Here is a 21,136-nt window from a genome sequence, read left to right as displayed (position 1 = left end):
TTTTTTTCAGAGAAAAGTAAGTCAGTGCTCTAAAGACTCATAGGTGCAAACTGCACATTCTGTTTTACAATGTCTGCATCTCATCAGTGCTTGGCAGTCTCCTCAGTTCCTAACAGATTGGGAAGTACTCCCGCGTCCTCTGGCACACCAGCCGCTTCCTTCACACACCGAACACAAATGTTTATTGAATACTGGTATTTCTCTGGCATTATTACTGATCTTTCTGCCATCTGTGTCCAGCAAAGAGCTGCGTTCTGTGTTAGGCTGGCAAATCCGGGCCCTCTGAGAATCAAAGTGCATCCCAAGAAACAGCCTTAGCTCAGAAACAAGTCAATGTTTAATTATCAAAAGTGCATTTATGAACCTGATTTGGCCTCATTGTGATTAAGCATCAGTTTGACTGAGCTGCCAAGCCTCTTTGCCTGAGCTTTTAATCTACTGGATAGACAATGACATTTACTTTGCTTGTAGTGTAGCTGGTTAATGCCAGTGAAGCGCTGAGAAGGAATACTCTTGCAATCAGAAGGCACCAAACCCACTGATGCTTGAGCCTGCCTGCCCACAGCCCTTCTGTACAGAGAAGTTACGTCCTGGCAGTGCTACGGCCAGTACCTGAGACCTTGCCACCAGCCAGGCCCTGCTTCTGTCAACTCAAAGCTTGCTGGCACACACAGCCAGCAGCCAATACTGGTCAGGGAGAGGGCCCAGCTGCTGGCAAGGTGTGAAGAGGCCAGACAGAAATGGACAGAGGGCAGGGTGATGGCCTGGCCATCAGTCCCCCAGGCACTACTCATCTACTTCTGAGTTCCAAACCAGACATTCTGTGAGCCTGGCAGGACTTTCACCACTAAGTTGAGTGCCAGCTCCCAGCAGAAGTGTCTATCAATCTCCTTTTTAATTTAGGAAAAGAACTGCCCTGGCAGGCCATGTATTTGCCACAGACAAACAAAACGTGAACCAGCACTAAAGGAGAGAGTGTACCAGAATCACTTCCCAGCTGAACATGAATGAGATGATCAAATATCCCTTGGGAGTGAGGGCACAGACAGCTGGGGCCACACCAGGATCTGCACTACTCACTGGGGGACTCTACATGCCACCTCTTACCCACAAGGACCACTGTGGCCTCTGCATCTTCAGGGATCTTCTCCATCAGCTTCAAGTATTTACGATGGCCCTCAGAGTTATGGAGATGTGGGTTTTTCTGCAAGGAAAGAATACCAATAAGTAAGGATGAAGTCCCCATGCTCTGGTTTCCCTACACAGTCTTGCAACCCACTGGCATAACTGCAGCTGGGCTTGCCTTGGGTGCAATGCCCAATGCCTGCTTCCCAGCAAGGCACCCTCACAGCAAAGGCCACCCTGCAAGTGCCAGGGTTGCTGCTCCCATTACATGCTCAAGCAAACACCTGCATACAGTGCAACACCAAATTAGGTTCCAAAATCACAATGCAGCGACCCGATTTCCAGCACTCCAGGTGATCCAGGGAGCTCAGTCCTCACATTACAAGGTTTCCCCATGAAGGGGCTCAGAGGTGGGTGCCATGGCCTACTGTTAGCCAACAGTTGTCCCCAGAGTGTGGAAAAAGACGCAGTAACCCCCCTGGTCACCCTCACCTCCTTGCACTCGGTCTCGTTGGCCTTGGGGTCGGCCATCTCAATGCGTTCTTCCCCCATGAGGGGCACGCAAGTGTCTGTGGTGTGGTTGTGATGGTGGTTTCCCACGATGGAGTTCATGCTGGAGCTGGAGTGGTTCCTCGGGAAGAAGCCCTCTTTCTCATCATTGGGATGGCTGAGGGGGAGAGTGGTGGCCATGAGGGGGTCTGCCTCCCTTACCACCTGGGGCTCGCAGATAACCGCCAAGCCCTGGGAGCCCTCATCCACGTGCCACTCACCTGTGCTTCAGCAGCAGGGCACGCAGCACGTTGGCTCGATCTTCTGCTCTGATCTGGTCAGAGATGATCATGGTCTCCACCATGAGGTGAGCAATGCCAGGCAGAGTGGTCTGCTCCAAGTCAAGGAGGACGGCACCTGCCAGCATGAGGGGAAGAGCCCTGCTCCTAGTGTGCAACGCTCCCTATTGCATTCACACCCAGGAGACACAGCTGTCCCACCAGGAGCCAGGCTTTGGCTGGGGTACAGATTCAGCTGAGAAATGCCCAAGTCCAGGTGTCCCATGTCCTTTCTGTAAACCCTTGTCCCAAGAGAACCCAAAAGCTCCAAGATGCAGTGGTAGTTCTGGTTTCTCCTTTCATTTCAGTCTCCCACTCTGACCAAACTTGCATTTCCACACCAAAGATGGGTCTAAGACCTGCTGGCCGAGGCACAGCTGGGTGTTGCAGCTGCCATGTCCCTGAGACCAGTGAAGCAGAGCGTGGAACCAACACAAGCACCCTTGGGCTAATGCAAACCCTGCCAAACAGGCTGTGGGATGTCTGTCTCCACAGACCCTAACACGACAGCTGGACACAGACACTGTTTCGTGCCTCCAGTGAGGGAATTAACAGCGACACAAGCTATTCAGCAAAACCTGTCCTAGAGCAAGAGACAAACCCTGGTCTGCTCTTCCTGACTCACCGTGGGCAATAGTCTTCCTGAGCTCCAGCAGACTGCGGAAGGACAGTGAAGCCACGTGAGGCTTCCCCCACCTTGCTGTATCCTCCTCCACATCCTCCTCAAACTTGATCCAGCGGGCTGTCTCTCTCCAGTGCATCTCCTGGTTCTTATCCACCACCAGCTCATTCAGCTCCACAAACACCTAGTGTGGATTACAGCGAGGACATGAGATACATACAGCTCTGCCAGCAGCACGCAGAAAGCCTCAGCTCTCTTCTTCAAGGCACTGCCTGGTCTGATGCGCTACCAGAACAAACCTGCTGTGGTTTAACCAGAGGCTTACTACACAGAAGCAGCCAGGACAAATACCACTGACAGCATGGCAGGAGCTTCCATCAGCACATGGAGCACCAGAAAGCCCCAAGTCACACGGTGTGGGCAGATGGGAGAGAATGATGCAATGCTGCATTCCCTTCTACCAAACTATGGCAATTTTGTCCTCTGCCTTCTTGGTTTCCCCCTAAATTTTCCACACTTACCAGAGATAGTGATGTTACTGTGCTGCCAACTTCCACAACAGCATCACCATTTCTGTGACTTTTTTAATGTCTTTCCTAAGGTCAAAGCTTTGTGGTTTCAGGAAAATCTCCACTTTTATTGAAAAAAGTGCATTTTCAGCTCTCATGATAATGGATAATAGCTTGAAATGTCACCCTCAAGGTCATGTAAAGAATTAATTATATAGAAACATTTATCACTTAAATTGCATGTTTTCTACTTCTGATTTATGGCTTCTGAACAAGTGTGGGAGGACAGCACATGGATACCTCGTGGGGCTTTCTATCCAGCTTCTTCTTCTTCTTCTTTTTCTTGACAGAGGGAGTTGATGCTAATTTTTTGCTTGTCCTGGTGATCTGACTCCGAGATGGTTTTTTCATCAGATGCCTCCTCACACCTGGGTTATCTTCAAAGCGGTGGCCTGAAGACATTGGAAAGGAAAAAAGGCCACCAATTTGTCTAGTAGATATACACTGTCTGGCAGGGAAACACGTCGGAGCACACCCTTCTCTCATTAACTTAGGCTACCAAAGCCCTGGCAGCTGGAGAACTCACCATCATCCTCCAGACCTTTGCAGAGCCTTCCTGCCTCATCTGCCTGCTTTCATCTCCTCCAGATGTCTGTGAGCTAACCTCTTCACGAAGAAGGCTTCTTCCTAGGCTGTGCATACACTGGGGCTTCATCACAAAAGCTTTTATTCATGGTACCCAAACAAGTGATGTGGGAAGCCTTCCCATACTCCCCCAACAAAAAGCAACCTGCAGCCTTGCCTGCACAGTTCTGCACCCACACAGCACAGGCAGGCACCTGGCTGGGCCTCACCTCTTGCACCAGAGGGAGGCCTGGTGCTCAGCAAGCATAAAGGGCAGTGAAAGGGAAGGATATTTAGCTGCTGGTCTGGGAGACATAAGGAAATATCAATGTCTATTTTATTTAATTGTGTGATGAGACTGTAGCATAACACTGCAGCCTGGGGCTGGCTCAGAGGCTGGCAGTGAAGTTGAGCTATCGCTGCTTCTAGATGTTCCGCAGTGCCACTGTAATGCCTCAGAAAGGTCTGTGCTAGAGACTGGCTGGCTGAGGCCAAGCCTCGCAAAGCCGCCGGACAGGCTGTTAAGGCTGCTCTACAGAGCCATCACCAGTGCTGTTGGTTAGCCAGCGCCCACCAAAATGCAGCCACAACCCTGCCAGGCTTTTTGCAATGCCAGAGAAACAGCACCTGGGCTCGGAGAAACAGCCTGCCATGGAGAATTTCCCTGGACACTACCCAGAGACAGCAAGTGTATCTTTCTCAGCACGGACAACTCATAGGATGTGGAAAGCCTCAGAGCCTGGCTCCAGGAAAGGCAGGCTCGCCCAACTAGATTATGGAGTCAGGGCTTTTGCTCAGCTTTGGTCCACTGAGGTTAGCTGGCCCTGCTTGTAAGACAATGCCAAGGTCTTCTCCCTGGCAGAGCAAGGGCAGCTCTCCACTGGCTGGGGTGAATGTTCTGTCTGCACTCATCTTTCTGCACTTAGCTTCAAGACCTGCAGCTCTCAGGGTATGAGAAACAGTAAAAACCACAGGGTTTTAAGTCTGAGTGGTCTCTTTGATGTTGCAGAAAAATATCTGTGCACCTCTGGCATGGAAAGACACACCCAGTATCAGGCCAGGCATACCATGGCCTTGCACCTTGGAAATCTGGGTCGCTAAATTAAATATAAAATGAATCAATACCAAGCCTCAGGGCATTTTCCCCCATTGGCTGCCCTGCCGATACACGTCCTGCTGACGGCGGGACTCCTCCCTGCTCCACTTACTGCACTGCAATGTCAATAGGAGCCAATAACTGCCCAATAACCACTACCAACATTTCTGGGAGCCAGGCACGTGTGGGGCTTCCGCGGAGTTTTGCATGGATTTCTCAGTTCCTGTGTGCACAGTAGCCACTTCAGCACACTCAGTATGAGCTCATGCATAAAACAAGCAGCCCACCAGGCAGATGATCTTGGTATCTGGTACCTTTGCTCCAATCCCTGCAGCTTCTGATTCTCCTATGCACCCTGGGACTCCCTCTCACCGTATCCCTGGAAAACCAGGGCCAGAGTACACTCTGCCCAACAAGACAGAGCACAGCAAGCTTTCCCCATGGTGATGACAACTTATTACACAGTACTCTTCAACAACAGCTCTAGAAAACATTCACAGGCATCCAGTCTTAGACAGAAAACAGCTGGAGGACAGATAATCAGCAAGAAGCCACATTTCCTGACAGCACCTCCAGTGACTCCTGCACTCGCTCACAGGACAGGAACCAGAGTGCTGCAGGGTCAGAGTGCATCGGTGAAGGCACACCTCCAGCACTCTACCTACAGCAGATTAAGGAGAGATCTACTTTGCTGCTCTTCTCTGGCAGTGTTTGTGGCTACTGAGATGCCAGCTGGTGGATACAACTCATAGGAGCAGGGTGGACATCTGGTCTTAATTTAGGAGAACCACTGGCTTTGGGAGTCCCCTGCAGAACCCAGCTGAGGTGCTCCAGGCTGCTCTACAGAGACCCCCTCTGTATCCTGTCAGATTGGTGCTTTCCCCAAAAAAAAGTCAAGCTCAAGAGAGCACCTAAATCTGGGATCCTCATCCAGGACAGGATCTTGGACTGAGACCAAAGGGTCATATGCTCAAGGCACAGGTCTGTCCTTCTTGCTTGAAGCCAAACTCCCCAGGGAGTACTGCTCTTGCTGTAGCTCCTCTTTTCAGTGCTCCCCAGGATCTGAATATGAAGACAGTGATGATGTCAGAGGACAGAGAGCAATTCCTATGGTAGCTCCACTTCAATGAACTGGTATGTCACCCTCCCACACAGCATCTCCTATAGTCTCTTCCAGAGGATGATGTCATGTTGGCGTCCACAGTCAGATTTCTTCAGATGAACAAGTTCCTTTTCTACCAGCTTAAATCCGAATATGACAAATATGACTTTGCACTGGTTAAAGTCTGAACCCAAGAATGAATGCCTTTGCTGGTAAATCCAACTCAGTGAGCAATTGCCTTCAATTTATACTGTAGCTCCTGCTCCCTTCACTTCCCTCAATATACAAGGAAGACCAGAAAGAGGCATCAGAGTATTTGTATCAGTACTAGAGAGCAACCTGCCATCCTGGCATCACAGGGATAGTGCACACTGCCCATATACCCCAATGTTCAAGTTATAGCAAGAAAAAAGAGATTTAAAACTCAGACTCTTGAAATACTGAAAAAGAGACCTAAAACTCAGACTCTTGAAATATTTAAAACTAGACTAAACAAAATGCTAATCAACATACTGTAAGACACAACCCTACGCCGGCTTCTGAAAAAAGCCACTGCCCTGTCCTGCACAGAGCCCAAGTCTCTCCTGGCTGATGCTAAGTTCAATGTGACAGGGACAGCTCATCCCCTGCTGCCAACAAGGTGTCCGGGTCCAGCACTCCCCATGATCCAAACACTTAAAAGAATGCAAGGACACCAAGGACCCCATTCTATTCAAAAACAAATTGATCCCTCCTGGATCTGAGTGGGTCCTGGAAGAGGCATTGCCATGGAGTGAACAGCTGGGCAAGTGGCACTGGCTGAAAGTGAACTGGCTCTGCACAAAACAGACTCTGGTGTCTCTGCCATACCTCTCTGCAGGATTAATCCACAATGTGGGTTCACTGTACAGAAATAATTAAAGAGTTGACTGTACAGTGCACCTGCAGTATTAGCTGTAGCAATCAATGAATGTGTTAACTGCTAGAAAGACCAATTTCCCCACTTTGTAAGTGATGCATTATCACACCTTGCAGAGTGATCTGCCCCTTCTACCTTCCCAAGAATAGCCATGTTTTCCAAGGTGAACCTGGAACAATTTTTTCACACCTTTAATTTACAGTTCACTCAGCTTGAGACAGCTGATGGGACCAATTTGCTCCAGGTTCCTATTTTGAACTTCGCTACTATTATATGCTCTATCAATTTACAGTAACAAGTAGCAGACTTGCTACTGTGACAGCCAGAAGCTAATCCCCACTCGCTGGTCCCTGCAGCAGTACACAGGCAGACATTTCTTCCCTGAAGGCTTGTGAAGATGGAACACATGACAAAGAAAACATGATGCTGGGACTGGGAAGCAGGGCAAATTAAGTCTTTTGCCCAAGATCAAACAGAGTCTGTGGCAGAGCCAGAAGCTGAACCAAGGCATCCTGAGCTCCTGTTAAAATCACTCTGCTTTCCCACTCTTGTGTGCAAACCTGTTTACTGGGCTAGCTCTGGGACATCACACCGCCATGTGCACTCCTAAAATCCCTTGAAAAATTAACACATGATCCGGATGAGGACATTTGGACAACCACCCACGAGCCATGGCTACCAACAGGATCACTCCCAAGGTGGGCTGCCTTTTACCATCATCTACCGAGGAAGGACCCCTGTGCGAGACAGGAGTGAGGCTCTGGTTCCTGTGTGGTCTCCGAGACGGCTCAGAGATCGCTCTACAGGGGATGTGCAGGTATGGAAACACATGCAGAGAACAGGAAGACATTCTTGATTCTCAGGATTCCTATTCTCTCCTCCCCTGCTTTCCCCACTCTTGTTTCCTTCCTTCCTCTTTTCCCCCTTCCAGGCACCCCAGCCAGCCTGCCATCAGCTAGTTTCACAGTCATGCTCAAACATGCAGATAAAAAGACTAGGTTATTTTTTTTTCCTCTGGGCAATTAGGCTATGGTGCAGAGCTGAGAACCTGATATCCACCTCCGCTGTCAGATCCGCACCTCGACTCAAATTCCAGCAAACAGAGCAGCAGCACACTGTCACCTTGTGCTACAAATGGAAGGGGAAATCTCTTTGTCCTTATACACACCTCAGAACAGCTGCTTTTTCTCTGGCCACGGCACAGGTCACATCCTGATAAGCACAAACAGCAAGACACAGCTGCCTCTGGAGCTGCTTGAGCGAGACACACACAGGAAAGCAGCTCAGCACTACAACACAGATCGGTACTAAGACCTCGCACAGACACACAGGCATCAGGCAACTCCTCTGGTGTCCCGAGACACACAGTGGGGCAGACTGTACTTCCTCTAAACCAGGAGACCAACCTGACACGGAGAGGGTACAGGCAACAAACACCAGGGGGGTTATGCATTGTAGCCGGGGGCTCTGATCTACAGCTGCAACCACGGGGTCACTGCTCCAGTACTTACAGGTGGGCTCCCCGCCCAGGTAGCCCAGATGGTTTCTGATGGCCTCCCATAAATCATAGTCTTCAAAATTGAAGGCAAATTCATCAAAATCTTCATAGCCAAGTGAGTTGCGAATACAGGTGCTTATCACTACCTCCGGGCTGCTGCCCCCTTCTGATTCCTTCGCTGGCTCCTCTCTCTCTTGAAGGGCTGTCATTTCGTCCTTGTGAAGGTCAGGGGTCAGGTGTCATGAACGACATGTCTTCAGATGAGGAGCCAGGATAGGCAGGCTGATGTGTGTCCCGCAAGCTGCCCCCCTGGGGGGGCTTCACCACAGCCCTGGGGCCAGCCCCGGTGCCTCGCTCCCCTGCTCACGGGGCATGAAGGTGCCTGCTGCAGCAGCCCCAAGGGCTGATGAGGTTCCAGGAAGGCTGGCTCCACCCAGGGATGCTTCTGTGGGGGGCTTCCCCACCAGCTCCTCCAGAGGAGGGTCCTCGCTTTGCTGTGGGGTCTTGTGCCAGATGCCCAGGGATGCGGCACCCGTGGCCTGGGGACAGCCAGGCTGTGTGTGCAGCACCGCTTCTCTCCCTCGCTCCCCTCTGGTGTCTCCCTCCCTCTCCAGCCTGCAGAGCAACCTATTGAATTCTCCATGTCCTCGGGCCCGGAGCGTGCATTTCCATGACGTCTCTTCTCTCTGTCCTCGTGCCACGCACAGGGGCAGTCCCCCTCTGAGGCGCTCCAGAGGGGGCAGCTGCCTCTGCCAGGAGAGCAGAGGAGAGGGGAGGCTCCTCACCTCAGGTTTTCTGCAATACCAGAGCTGGTGGCGTGTCACACAGAGGGCTGATTGCTGGGAAAGTGTGTCAGGAGAGGAGAGAGCTGGGTCTCAGGGAAATGCTGGGAACCCTGAACTAGAGAGGACAGAGGGTGGGTGGAGGAACAGGCATCCACGGGGTAGGTGGGAGTAGAGATGCTGAAAACAGGAGGATCAGCACTGTGGACAATGCAAAGCTGACAGAGATAAGACACTGTTGGAAAAGAAGGATCTGGGGAACAGGAAGGTGAGGACCAGATCCTGCGGCAGGCTGAAGACCATGCCTGAGGCTGCTAGGGGAGAGCACGAGACAAAGGGACACACACACTGGTAATGCAGGTAGTGTTGTAAAGCCTCACTTTTCATGCCGTCCAGGTCAGCAGACGCCAGCATCTGGGCCTCGGCCTCGTCCGTGGGGACGCGCTGGTACGCCGCGCTCTCCAGGGTGGTCATGCTGCCGATGCACATCCTCTCCTTCAAGTCATAGGTAACCCGTTGTCCACTCACCACCTGCCCCCAGGCTTTGCGCTTCTCCCACCCATGTGACAGACGCTCTCGAGGCCCAGGGGGGCTGTAGGAACCAAAGAGACTGATGGTAGTAAACAGGGTGAATGAAAACGGGCAGTGGCCCTCAGGGGTCGGGGTCCCACGGTCCAAGCCCTGATCAGCAAGTTCCTGAGAAAGAGCAGGGCCAGGAGGCATCTCCTGCAAAACCTGAAGGCTGCCTGTTCTGCTCCTTCTCTTCCCTACCACAGAGTGGGATCAGCTTGTACCCAGTGTCGGGGACCAACCCCTGGGTTGATGGCCTCATGGTCCCCTCCTGGGGCTTCCCTGCTTGCAGATCTGCACAACAGCACAAGTTAGCTGGGAGGAAGGGTATTCCAGATGTGCAGCCCAGTGCCTCTAACCCTGCACTGTGGAATCCCATGGACCCAGGGAGGTTGCAGGAGTTGCATGGACTGACTGTCCCACCAGAGAGCAGCCCTCTTGCTCACAGATGCTCTCCCTCTGGGACCCACATCCCTTCTGACTCAGCAGGTAAGTTCAGGCTAAGCACAGCCACTACCCCTGGGGACAGACTGTGCGGCGACCTTGAGCCAGGGAGAGCAGCAGGCAGCTTGGCACTGCTCGCCTACCTGTGGAGAGAGGCGGGGCCCTTGTCCTGCAGCAGGTCAGCAAAGCGAGGCATGGGGGACAGGATGCCACACTCCTCCTCCACGTGGAACTGCGTGGGAGCCAGGGCGCTGCTGGACTCCTCCTCATCGCTGCCGACGGTGAACTGCAGAGACAACAGTCCTGACAGCGAGAGCTGGGGCAAACAGCCTTCACCCCAGCCCTTGGCACACAGATCCTGCCCAGGGTGGGCCACAATGACTTTCCCCACATGCCCTATACCCTGGGACTGGTCATAGTGAGCCCTCCACTATACTATAAACCCTAAGAACAGACACGCTGATCTTCCCCCATGGGTCTTACAGCCCCAAAACAGTCATGTGGATGCCCCTGCATCCACACCAAGCAATGGCTTACCTCTCACTGTCCTTTGGTGGCCATCTCTGCTAGGCAAGGACAAAAACATTCTTCCCACAATACTGCACAGCTACAACTTCTTATCCCTGAGCAGCATACTCACTGGAACCCTCCTACCACCTCCCCCCAGACTCCAAGCCCCATCCAGATAGGCATGCCCTGGCCTTGCCTTTGGTTTGCTTGGGGACTCCAGCTTAGGGGATGTGTCCTTCCCACAAGCTTCGGCCTCAGACTCTGCAGAGATTTCTTTCTCCTGGACCTCCTCTGCCTCAGATTCTCCTTCTTCCTCTTCTTCTTCTTCCTCTTCTTCCTCCTCTTCTCCTCCCTCCTCGTCCTCTTCCTGGATGGTGGGGGTGACCTCTGAGGGGGGTACTGAGGTCTTCTTCTTTTTCCTCCTCCTTTTTTTCCTTCTGCTGGCACGGGGTGGCCTCTTTTGGAACTTGAGGGCAGAAGGGAGGTGAGTGGAAAGGGGATGATGGATGTGGTGCGAGGTTTGGCGGTGGACTGAGAGAGAAAAAGAGAGTCAGGGGCAGGAAGAGGCTGGGAGGAACCTGCCAGGCGCCCCTCCAGGAAACAGCATGGTCTGAAGATCAAGGGCCAGGAAGGGCAAGGAGAGCCACCAGCCCACAGGGACATAGCAAAGCTCTTTCACTGATGCGGCAGGCTGTGTCCAGCCTGGGCTAGGTGGGGAGACAGCCCTTGTGCAGTGCCAAACCACCCCAACACAGCTCCACTGCCCTGGGGAAGGCAGCACCCCTCTCCCTCTGTTGCCAAAAGCCATTTGCATGGCTGTGCAGAGCTGCGTTGACTTGCCAGAGGCAACATCCCTTCCTAAACATGGGGAAATGTTTCTTGCATCCTCAAACAAGCATGATTTGGGCCCCTTACAAACTTTCTAGGGACATTACTTAGTGGTTAGGCCATGGCTTAGCAGTGGACTTGGTGTTAGGTTGGACTTGATGATCTTAAAGGTCTTTTCCATCCTAAATGATTGTGATTTCTTTTCTGCATAACGTTTCCTTGAGTTGAATAGATGCAGCTTATTTATCCCCCAGGCTTTGACAGAAAGTTCCTCCTACACAGCCACAGGAACAACAGTGCAGATGCAACCAAAGTCCACATCCCAGGTACTTTGAGGGCATGTGTCTACCAGCCTCTGAAATTCAGGTTCAGTTAGGAGGCTGTCTTTTAAAATCCAGGGTAAAGAAACAGGGCAGAAGGACTTTTCTTTAAACTAATCTACAAAGAGAAATTTATACAGGCTTCACCTGGGTGTCATGGGAATTACAGAATGAGAAAAAATTAAGGGCATTTCTGAGCCTTCACTCCAAAACAAAGGCAACGCACCAGGCAGGGAACAGGGTAAGCTCAGCATCCCCCTGTGAGAGAAAGAGAAGCCATTGCTGCCAGGGCTATGTGCAGGCACAAAGCCTCCCACAGACAGTCAGCAGGATGCACAGGTCCTGGGGCTGCACCCGGAGCCGCTGAAATCAGGGGGGCACTAGCCACTTGGCAAGGGGGTGTTGCTCGGCAGCTCTTCCTGAGGAATTGTTTCCAGTCTGTTTTGATTTGGTTCCTTCCCAGCTTTCCTGTGACATGGCAGCAAAATCTGTTTATAGTGAAAACTACCTTCAAAGGACATTTTCAATGTAGGCTATAACCTTCTCCCTGGGAGAGCCAGGCAGGTTCATTGTTCTGCTGTCATGTTTCCTTTCCTTTGGTTTCTCAAGTCTTTTCTCCCTTGTTTCCCCCCTTGGGAACAGCAGGGATATTTCACACATCCCCCTGGTTCAGAAGAAGCAGCTTGTGGCAAGATTAGAGGAGATTTAGAATGGTCAGACGTCTGCAAATTGGAATGAAGTTTGGGCTCTTATAAACACTTTTCTCTCAAAAGTGTTTTTTTCTTTGACTTAACTGGGTGTATGCTATTTCACTCACGAGATGTGGCAGAAAGACCCTTCTGTCCTGCTGCTGTACTTCCATAGCATGCCACAGATACATCAGGCATGAATTTCTAATATAAAAAGCAAGGAAGACCCCAACTGTACACATGTTGCTCCTTCAACAGCACAAAGCTGCTGGCAAGGACACAGCCCATCTTTCCCTTCTGGTTTGTTCACTTCAGCCCAAGACAGAAACATTTATGTTTTGGATCAGAAGGAAACTGAAGCCTTGGGCTGCAGGGAAGGGCAGTGATGGTTAAGTGTGTGATCTGGCACAGAAGAGGGGAGCACTGCTCTTCTCTTCACTCCTGCACTCAACCCTGCTCGTGTCAACTGATCACATCTCCACAGAGGTGGTCTGGAGGTAGGAAAAATGCAGCTCTCCCAAACACAAAAGGATTCCTACCTCCCTCTTCTTCCTGCCTGTCCTCTTGTGCGTCCAGTCCCTGCCCTCCCTCCCTGCTCCCTTCCTTGCGCTGCCTGCCTGCATGGAAAGTTACTGCCAAACTAGTGTCCCAGATGTTTGATTACATTTCTTGGTGAACTTGATACAAGAGATAAGAAAAAGTAATTTGGATAGGGAGCCCAGAAGGAAGAGCCTACATATTAGGAATTCCTGGCTTCGACTAGGGCAGGAAAGACTTCTAAGCCCAGAGAGCATTTGCCTCTATGGGCTGGTATGTTATCTTTAAAAGTCTAATGACCTAGCCAGATCTTCCAGCTTTATGAATACAAACTGCATAAAACTTTTGATAACCAGGGTTGATGTAGTCCTAGACAACAGAAATAGATCAGGAGCTCAGAGGAAAACAAGCTTGATTCTGACAAAAGAAGGACTCTCCTATTAATAAGGAATAAAAACCCCAACCCCAAAGAGTACAAAACTCTAGTCAAATTTTCAAAAAGCTTCTGCATGCATGCTCAAGCAGATCATCCATGTCCTCCAAGCCAACCCACACACCTGTGCACACAGGCAGAGCTTCTGAGCAGGTAGGTCCTACGGGCACAGGACAGGAATTCAACCCCCAGCAAAGCTATTAGCACCTTGCAGCCATGTGCACAAGTGACTGTGAGCCCAGATGGGAAGTGTTATTTGAATGGAAACTCTGTAGAGAAATGACACAGGCAAGAAACAGCAGCTGGGTGCACTACAGTATTAGACTTTTACCAGCAAGCTTTTATAACAGCCATTGGCAATGAGTGGCCAAGCAGAAAACAGCCTGGTGATGTACTTGGGACCTAATGTTCCCAAGGTTGTATCCCATCAAAGCCAAGCTGGAAAATAAGCAGTATGTGACTGTGGACAGCCACAGACTGGGAAGACCTCCCAGCCATTGCTATGTGTCTGCCACACAAACAGGCTGCCGGACAGGGGCCTCTTCCTGCCCTTCACTGCTGTTAGTACTACATAACCCACATACACCAGGCAATAGCTTACGGTCACTCTCGTGGGTACATTCTCATTTTACACACAAAGTGAGCTTGGACAGACCAGTTGCCTTCATCATGAAAGGGCAGTTAGAGGAATAAATATGCTCAGATGAATTCAGGTGAGATAACTACAGCACTCTAAATTCACACTCCATTTTTATTTTGCAGTTCCCTTCTTTGATCAGATAAGCCCAATGGATTCTTGAGTGCTATTTAGAAATACACAGGCATGTCTGACTGGAGCCATCTGCTTTCAGACTGGTGAGGACAGCCTGGCTTCTGGTCATATGTGGATGTTTCTTTGCAGCCACATGGAAGAAAAATTGTTTTAAACTGGAAATTTCAACTTGGGGTAGTTGCTGCAGAGGTCTCAGAGACTGGTCTAGGAGGTGAGCGAATACCCCAGGCTGAGCTATGCTGCTGGGTGGGCTGTGCAGTAGCTATGCCTATGGAGACAGAGAAAACAGGAACAGACTGGAAACAGGCCGTGGGCACTGGTGCTAAACTGTGTGTACATAGCACCTTGGGAACGCTCTGGAGGAAGGAAGTGAGTAGCAGGCTAATACAATCTGCAGTCCTGGCACAAGGCTGCAGAGCACGTGGGACTGAGTGAGGGCTGGTGTTGAGGGTGGAAGTGGGTACAACGTTTCAAAACCTACATACATTCAAAATCTCTCTCACTGTAGCTGCGACTTTGCTTCTCCAGATTGCTTGATGCTGACTTGCTTATCAGGTCCCCAAATCTCTCGATTGACAAAGTCTTATCCAAGTCCTCATCGTCCTCGGCACCAGGAGAGGCTTTCTCTGCGTGATCTCTGCCCTGCACAGAAACCGCCAGGTAAGAATCAAACACAGCAGACCCCTAAAGCCCTCTGGATCCTCCTGCCCTTCCAACAGTGCCGGCTTGCTAAGGAGCACCAGGCTCCACACAACAGGCCTGGAGCATAATTTCTCACATAGAGGCAGAGGTCTGCTCAAGACCAAGTGCCAGAACAGACCAGCAAGCTCCAAGGCACACTCTGCAGAGACACCTTAGTGGTCCTCCACACCTCTCCTGAGTGGCAGGTATCAAGGGAATCTGCCAGTGCCTACTTTTCCTATTAGAGGAAATGTATAGCTTTGGTTTGGCTGGAATTTTTCTCTCCTCACATTTAACTGCTGCCCTCTGGTCTTCCCTTTGCCCAGTCTGCCATCTCTCTCCCATTTTTAGACCTCCTCTGTATTTCCCCTTGGGAAACAGTATCCCTGCTCTGGTGAGCTGCCCTTGGGTCAGTGACCACCCTGTGCCTTCCCGCCTCCCCTCCACACACCTAGGGACTCCCCGTTCCCCTTGGATGCTTTCTTCAGGCTTTTCTGTCCATCTTCCTCCTGTTTCAGGCAATGGGAACTTCTCTGCCTTTTGCTGGTGGAAATGCCCTGAGATGAGCATCACCAGGCGTCCCCTGGCCTTTCTTTCTTTCTCCTGAGCAGCTGCAGCTGGTAAAATTTTCCGTCAATATAGCTGAAATGCCAGCACGGAGCTGTTGTGGACTCCCGTGTTTCCATGGAAACAGGAGGAGGCCCAACTGTGACAAATCTGCTAGGCAGAAAGAGGGAGCAAGGCAGCTTTAGCTGAGAGATCCCTCTCCTCGCATCCCTGTTCTTAGCTGTGGCCTAGGAGCAGCCTTGTATCGGCGGGTGAGACTGCTTCTCCTCTCACCTTAGCACAGGTGCCCCAAGCTCAGCCTAAATGGAGATAGTTTATTTTCAAACCGCTCAGCTCCTCCTGTCACTTGCATACCCTACCCAGTGGCACGTGAAAGCAGAGGGACCTCACAGAGCAGCCTCTGGCCTTCTCTGGGCCACAGTTTGCTGTTTGCATGGAGAGGATACGGGCTCATGGGCAGCCTCGAGACACCCTTCGTGCAGAGCTGTCCCCAGTAAACACAGGCTGTGTCTCCTACTGCAGCACGCTGCCAGGATACCAGTCCCGCTCTCAGCCAGCAGGAGCACGGGCCCTGGGGAAGAGACAGCCCCACTGCTGCCAGATTCCCACCTCACCTGCTGCAAGTCGATGAAGACATCTCCTACGGGAGGGGACTCTCCAGCTGCCATTTTGGTTCAGGACCTAAGGGCCTGGGCAAAATATCAACCCTTCTCTTTCACCGGCAGGCACCCAGCAAACCTGGAGAGTGGCATAACCTGTGGAGAGAGGGCAGGACAAGGGAATGTCGTGGGAGACTGCTGGCCACTGCCCTCAAGCCCCTGGCTCCTGATCCAGAGGTCACCTCACCAACCTTTGGAGAACCTCCCCAGCATCACTAGGACAGGCCTGTCCCCAGAAGTGTGCGGGGGCAAGTGGCCCAACCCACGCTGCTTTGGCCACCAGCTCCAACTGATCAGGGATAGGTGGGAGCTTGTCCTTCTCTGAAAGGTCAGAGGGGCCAATGGAGACAGCAGATATATAGAGCTCCTGCATGGGCTGTGCAAGAGAAAGAAAAGCTTCCTGCTCAGCCACGTCTACAGCAGCACAGCTGTGCAAAGCTGGGGCATGACTGACCACCAGGGAAAGAAAAAGTCAGAGAGATCAGGTGCTGGGAGTACATGCCAGGAGCAGGCAGCAGAGTGATCCCTGTGGCACCTAGCTTTAATTGGGCAGATCCCAAAAAAGGACGGAACCACAGACAGAGCTGTGCAGACCACAGAGACAGCACAAGGACAAACAGTTCATCGTCCAAACACCACACACAAAGCAACACATGTTACAGGCAAAGAGGCCAACCTTCAGGCTGCAGATCTGTGCCCTGTCAGCACTGGCGAGGCTAAGGGACACACAAGTCCCTGAGGGCAGCACAAAGGAATGATCTGCTCAATATCCAACTACAGCTGAAGAAGGCAAAGAGGTGCCACGCTTGACAAGGAATGGGATACAGACTAACACATAAACACCTCCAGTCAAACCATCTACAGCAGCAGCACAGCCTAAGCAGCATGGGCTGCACCCCAGGAAGAACTGAGATGGTACAGAGACCAGCACTGGGAAGATACTGACCTCCAAAAACTCATCTGAAACAGAGAAGATGGAAGCACATACACAGTGCATTGCACACAGGGAGAAGCAGAGTGTCCTCAGCTTACAGCACAAGAAAAGGGACATTCGTTAAAACTATAAGGGTAGAATACAAATTAATGCAAAACTGGCAAAGGAAAACATTTTTTTTTCAGTGATGTCATCAAGGAGCAAAAAACTGCATAGTCAGAGGATAGCTTGGACATCTCTCTGGTAACGAGTTGTATTTATGACAAAGAAAATTAAGAGAATTTAAACCCATCTTTCAGAACAAGCTATTTTCCGGCTACGAAAGCTTTGGAGTAAGTATTATAGTCCGTGTCCTGGCTATCTGCTGAGGGCTTTCTTACTGTCTCATCTGAAGTGCCTAGCATGGGACACTGTTCTAAAACACAAAAGACTGCCTAAGGATAACACCAGTAAGGCCACTTCATCATCCCTTCTATCTTTGAAGATGTCCAGAAGGTCTACAGTCTGCTTACCCTGCCTACCTGAAGAGCTTACCCAAAACAAAAATCCCAGGACCATCTGTAAGGCAAGTTTTTGAGGAGCTAATCTGACCACTGATGAAGGATGTTCCTTTGGTCCACCTTCCTAATTATCAGGAACAAGGCAAAATGTAATGGAAGAAACCCCTGAAACACACCTCATTGGACTCGTCACTAATTTCATCCGCAGTAAGACCTCAACAGCTCAAGAGAAATAAGCTGCCAAGACAGACATCTAAACAGCAAATGCAGCATCCAGGAACAAGGCAGAAAATAATTAAAACACCCAATCCACTCTGTCGATCTTAAGCCGTAATCTTCAACTTCAAAACCTGTTTTCCAAGAAAAATAGAGCAAAAGGGTTCCAAGAGATAGAAGAAAAAATGAGAAAGGTCTGGAAATCATCTGTAAGCAGAGACTGAGCTGCCTTTTAGTAGGAGACATGATAGAGAAAAGGTTAATACATGGCTTTTTTTTTCCCCCCCATTTAATTCAAGAAGAGGGTATAATTCCATGAAAACAAACAGCAGTACATTTGAAACTGAAGGCAGGGAACATTTTATTCCAGTGGGAAGAGCTGGCAGGGGAACCTCACTTTGCAGGGCTATGGCATCACCACTGTTAAAGAAAGGATTGGACATTTTTAAGGAACAGAACATTCATAACTACAGACTGCCTGCAAAAATGCGTTGTAAGCACTATAACTTAGGGAGTAAAAAGATAATGGGGCTTTGGACAGCAGCTCCTGTAGAGTCAGAATCTCTAAAACCTAGCAAAATGGTAAAAGTAATTTAACAAAAGAAATGCTAATGCTCAGCTCCACCTCTGTGCCACTAACATGCCTTGTGGGGCCTTTGAAGTAAACTAAAAACTATCAGCAGTGGTGTGAAGCAATGTGCTTTGTTTCAGGTCAAGCTCAGGTATGTCCGGAGCAAGGCAGAGGCTCCAGGGGCATTTTATGCTCCGGGACGGAGGAAACCCACATCCTGGAGAACTGCTGGGTCCAACACACTCTGCTGGCACCAGCTTTGCAGGATGTTACACTGAGTTTAAAACTACAGCCTTACTGCCTAAACTAAGTTAAAAGGGAGGGAAAATCCAGCACTTACTCTTTCTTTACCCATCAAAGCAGCGCATTCAGAATTATGCCGAAGCCATCACTCCAATGAGGCTGAACAACTAAAAGCCAGACAGTTGTAGTAGCAGTAAGAGAGCCCTGGGGACTTGCTGTGAAATTTCAGAGGGACTGGGAGATACTCAGGGGTTTCCATCAATGCCCCACTCACCACCCTGTGAAAGCAGGATGCAATGTGTGGGCACCACAAGACAGCAGGACTTGAGGCCCAGCTGTCAGAAAGCTCTGATGCTTTGGGGATGAGAGAGAGGTGAGGATGAAAGATGTGTTCTCCAATTCTAACCCTACCAGCTCCCCTGTTTCTGAAGAATGGAGAGCCCTCAGCCTGAAAGCACTGGTGTTCCCCTTCGGTACACCGGCGGCTGGCCATGGCCACTAGAGGCCACTTGCCCCTTAGTCTGTGCCACCTCTGGAGGAAGGCGAGACGGACACCTACTGGGATCCTGCCTGGCGTTTCTATCACCCTCAACAGATGGAGTTCAGAGAAGAGCAAAAAAAAAAATTGCTAGTGGGCCAGAGGGATTGATTTATAAGGAAAGGTTAGGAGCTAATTTTGTCTAGCACAATATGGGATGACTAAGATGGGGAGGGGACAAACCAGCAGTCTGGAAAGATCTCAAGAGTGTGAAACACAATTAAAGATTTTTTTTTTTTGTGAGGCAGCCCTTCATAAAGAGATTTACGAATGGGTTAAAATTTAAACTAGAAACTTAAAAGGAGTATCAGGGAGAATTCTGCTAACAAGCACCATGCTGAAGTGCCCAGCCTGCTGGCATCCCTGCCTGGGTTGCCATAAGAAGAGCACAAGACAAAATGGGAAACTAAAAAAACAAACACCACTAAAGAAAAGCAAATGACTGATACCTTCATCCTACTGTATCTCCTGGTTATGGGGAGTACGTGATTCAGCATTCCCGCTAGAAGTAATTTTCAGTAATAGAAGCGTCATGCCAGCAGGCCAGATTCGAAGGGAGGCCAGAAAAATCCACAGCCTGCCAACCTGTGAGCACTCACACATCCCCACTCTCTCCACAAGCACACCAGTAAACAGAACTGGCTCACATAAATCGCTATACCTTGTCCTGACCATCACACTGACCATGTAGGCTTAACAGATTCTGCAGGAAAGTGAGCAGGCATGTCCCTGCAATGCTGGCAGCTATGGCATCTCCCACATGTTGCTCACAGGGACTCCAGCAGGGCTCCCCCTCACCCCCAAAGGCTGTTTCACAGTGCCAGAGCTTCCCTGTTTTGCTGAGAAAAACACGATCTGGCACATCTTTGAGGGCCGAGGCGAGCAGTTCACACTGTCCCTTTGCAATAAAGATGAGTCAGTAACACTACAGGCAGGCTGCCCCAGGCTCCGTGGGCAAGGGGCTGCATGGAGATAGCCATCAGGTCCCACATCCATCTCCACAGCTCTTCCTTAATCCCTTGGCCATCGGCTGAGAATAATTTAGCTGTGGAGTGTCTAGACTATGAATGGATGTTAAGATAGGGATAAAGCCACAGGGGCAAAGCTGGTTTGAGGATAGGAGAGGAGAAGGGACTCTGGCTGATAGACACAGACAGGAAGAGCTCACAAAGGAGAAGGATTAGAGGCCTGGAAAATTTTCCTGGGAAGAAATACTTATGTACCTGTCCATGGAGAGAAAGGAGCAGGAGGGGTGCTGCTGCGTACATCAAAGCATTTGGATGCTATTGTGAAACTCACAGCCTCAAAGCCAAAAGAAACAGGAGTGGGCTGTGCAGCCCCTACCTCTCCTCTGTCATGGCCAAGGAACAGACACACATACCAGAATGAAAAGACGACACAAGACAGTAAACACACAAAGTTTTCCAGCGTGAGGGTTTTAACCTGTGGATCTCTCTGCCACATGGCTATGTTGAAATTTGTAATATTACACAAGCACTTTAGAAGGCTTAAATATTTCCGTGAATTCTATGCTCCACTGAACTACCCTGGATGAACCATCACAGCCATTCACTCCTGAAGCACCGCCAGTTCCATGACTCTCCCTCACAACCGGCCCTTCACAGGGTACCAGACGGGACGAAGCCTGCATGGTCCACAGACACATAAATGAACACACGGAACAAAATTCACTCCAGAACGAAGTGCCAGCACCAGACAGCAACAATAAGCCACCCCTCCACTGGACGTACGGACAGCTCTGACAGACGCACGTACAGCCGGAGAAGGAGAGGGACACAGACAGGCACTGAGGTCACTGCACCACGTCCGCGCCGTGCCTTGCAAACCCGTACGGTGCGGAGCGCGGGACTGCTCCACGCCGTGCCGCATCCAGCCCCGAGCACCGCGCTGCGTGCCGTGCCGTGCCCCGTGCCATGCACCGCCCCGCACCGTGCCATGCCATGCACCATGCCCCGCACCGGCAGCCACCCGCATCGCGCCACGCACCGTGCAGCACCGGAGCGCCCCGCGCCCCGCAGAC

At 50.7% G+C, this 21,136-nt stretch overlaps 1 protein-coding gene across 2 annotated transcripts in view; it reads right to left on the bottom strand.

Annotated features, from left to right (window-relative positions):
• Positions 1–16,394, bottom strand: part of SLC4A3 (solute carrier family 4 member 3) — a 29,047-nt gene extending 12,653 nt beyond the window's left edge. The window contains exons 1-11 of one of the 2 annotated variants that reach the window (XM_042040822.1): positions 16,285–16,394; positions 16,049–16,189; positions 14,672–14,828; positions 10,804–11,138; positions 10,241–10,383; positions 9,464–9,675; positions 3,384–3,535; positions 2,578–2,758; positions 1,896–2,031; positions 1,618–1,792; positions 1,108–1,204 (exon numbers count right to left, since the gene is read on the bottom strand). In XM_042040822.1, coding sequence (XP_041896756.1) covers positions 1,108–1,204; positions 1,618–1,792; positions 1,896–2,031; positions 2,578–2,758; positions 3,384–3,535; positions 9,464–9,675; positions 10,241–10,383; positions 10,804–11,138; positions 14,672–14,828; positions 16,049–16,102 — 1,642 coding nt within the window. In that variant the 5' untranslated portion in view covers positions 16,103–16,189; positions 16,285–16,394. Of the gene's footprint in view, positions 1–1,107; positions 1,205–1,617; positions 1,793–1,895; positions 2,032–2,577; positions 2,759–3,383; positions 3,536–8,314; positions 9,402–9,463; positions 9,676–10,240; positions 10,384–10,803; positions 11,139–14,671; positions 14,829–16,048; positions 16,190–16,284 lie in introns of those variants that run through there. The other variant, XM_042040823.1, reaches the window with a different exon arrangement.
• Between the last annotated feature and the right edge of the window lie 4,742 nt (positions 16,395–21,136).

This window comes from Corvus kubaryi, unplaced genomic scaffold (genome assembly GCF_017639235.1).
Source record: "Corvus kubaryi isolate FWS band 111438036 unplaced genomic scaffold, C.kubaryi_AGA036_p1.0 37396, whole genome shotgun sequence".
Classification (NCBI taxonomy): Eukaryota; Metazoa; Chordata; class Aves; order Passeriformes; family Corvidae; genus Corvus; species Corvus kubaryi.
This window is presented reverse-complemented; position numbering and strand designations above follow the sequence as displayed.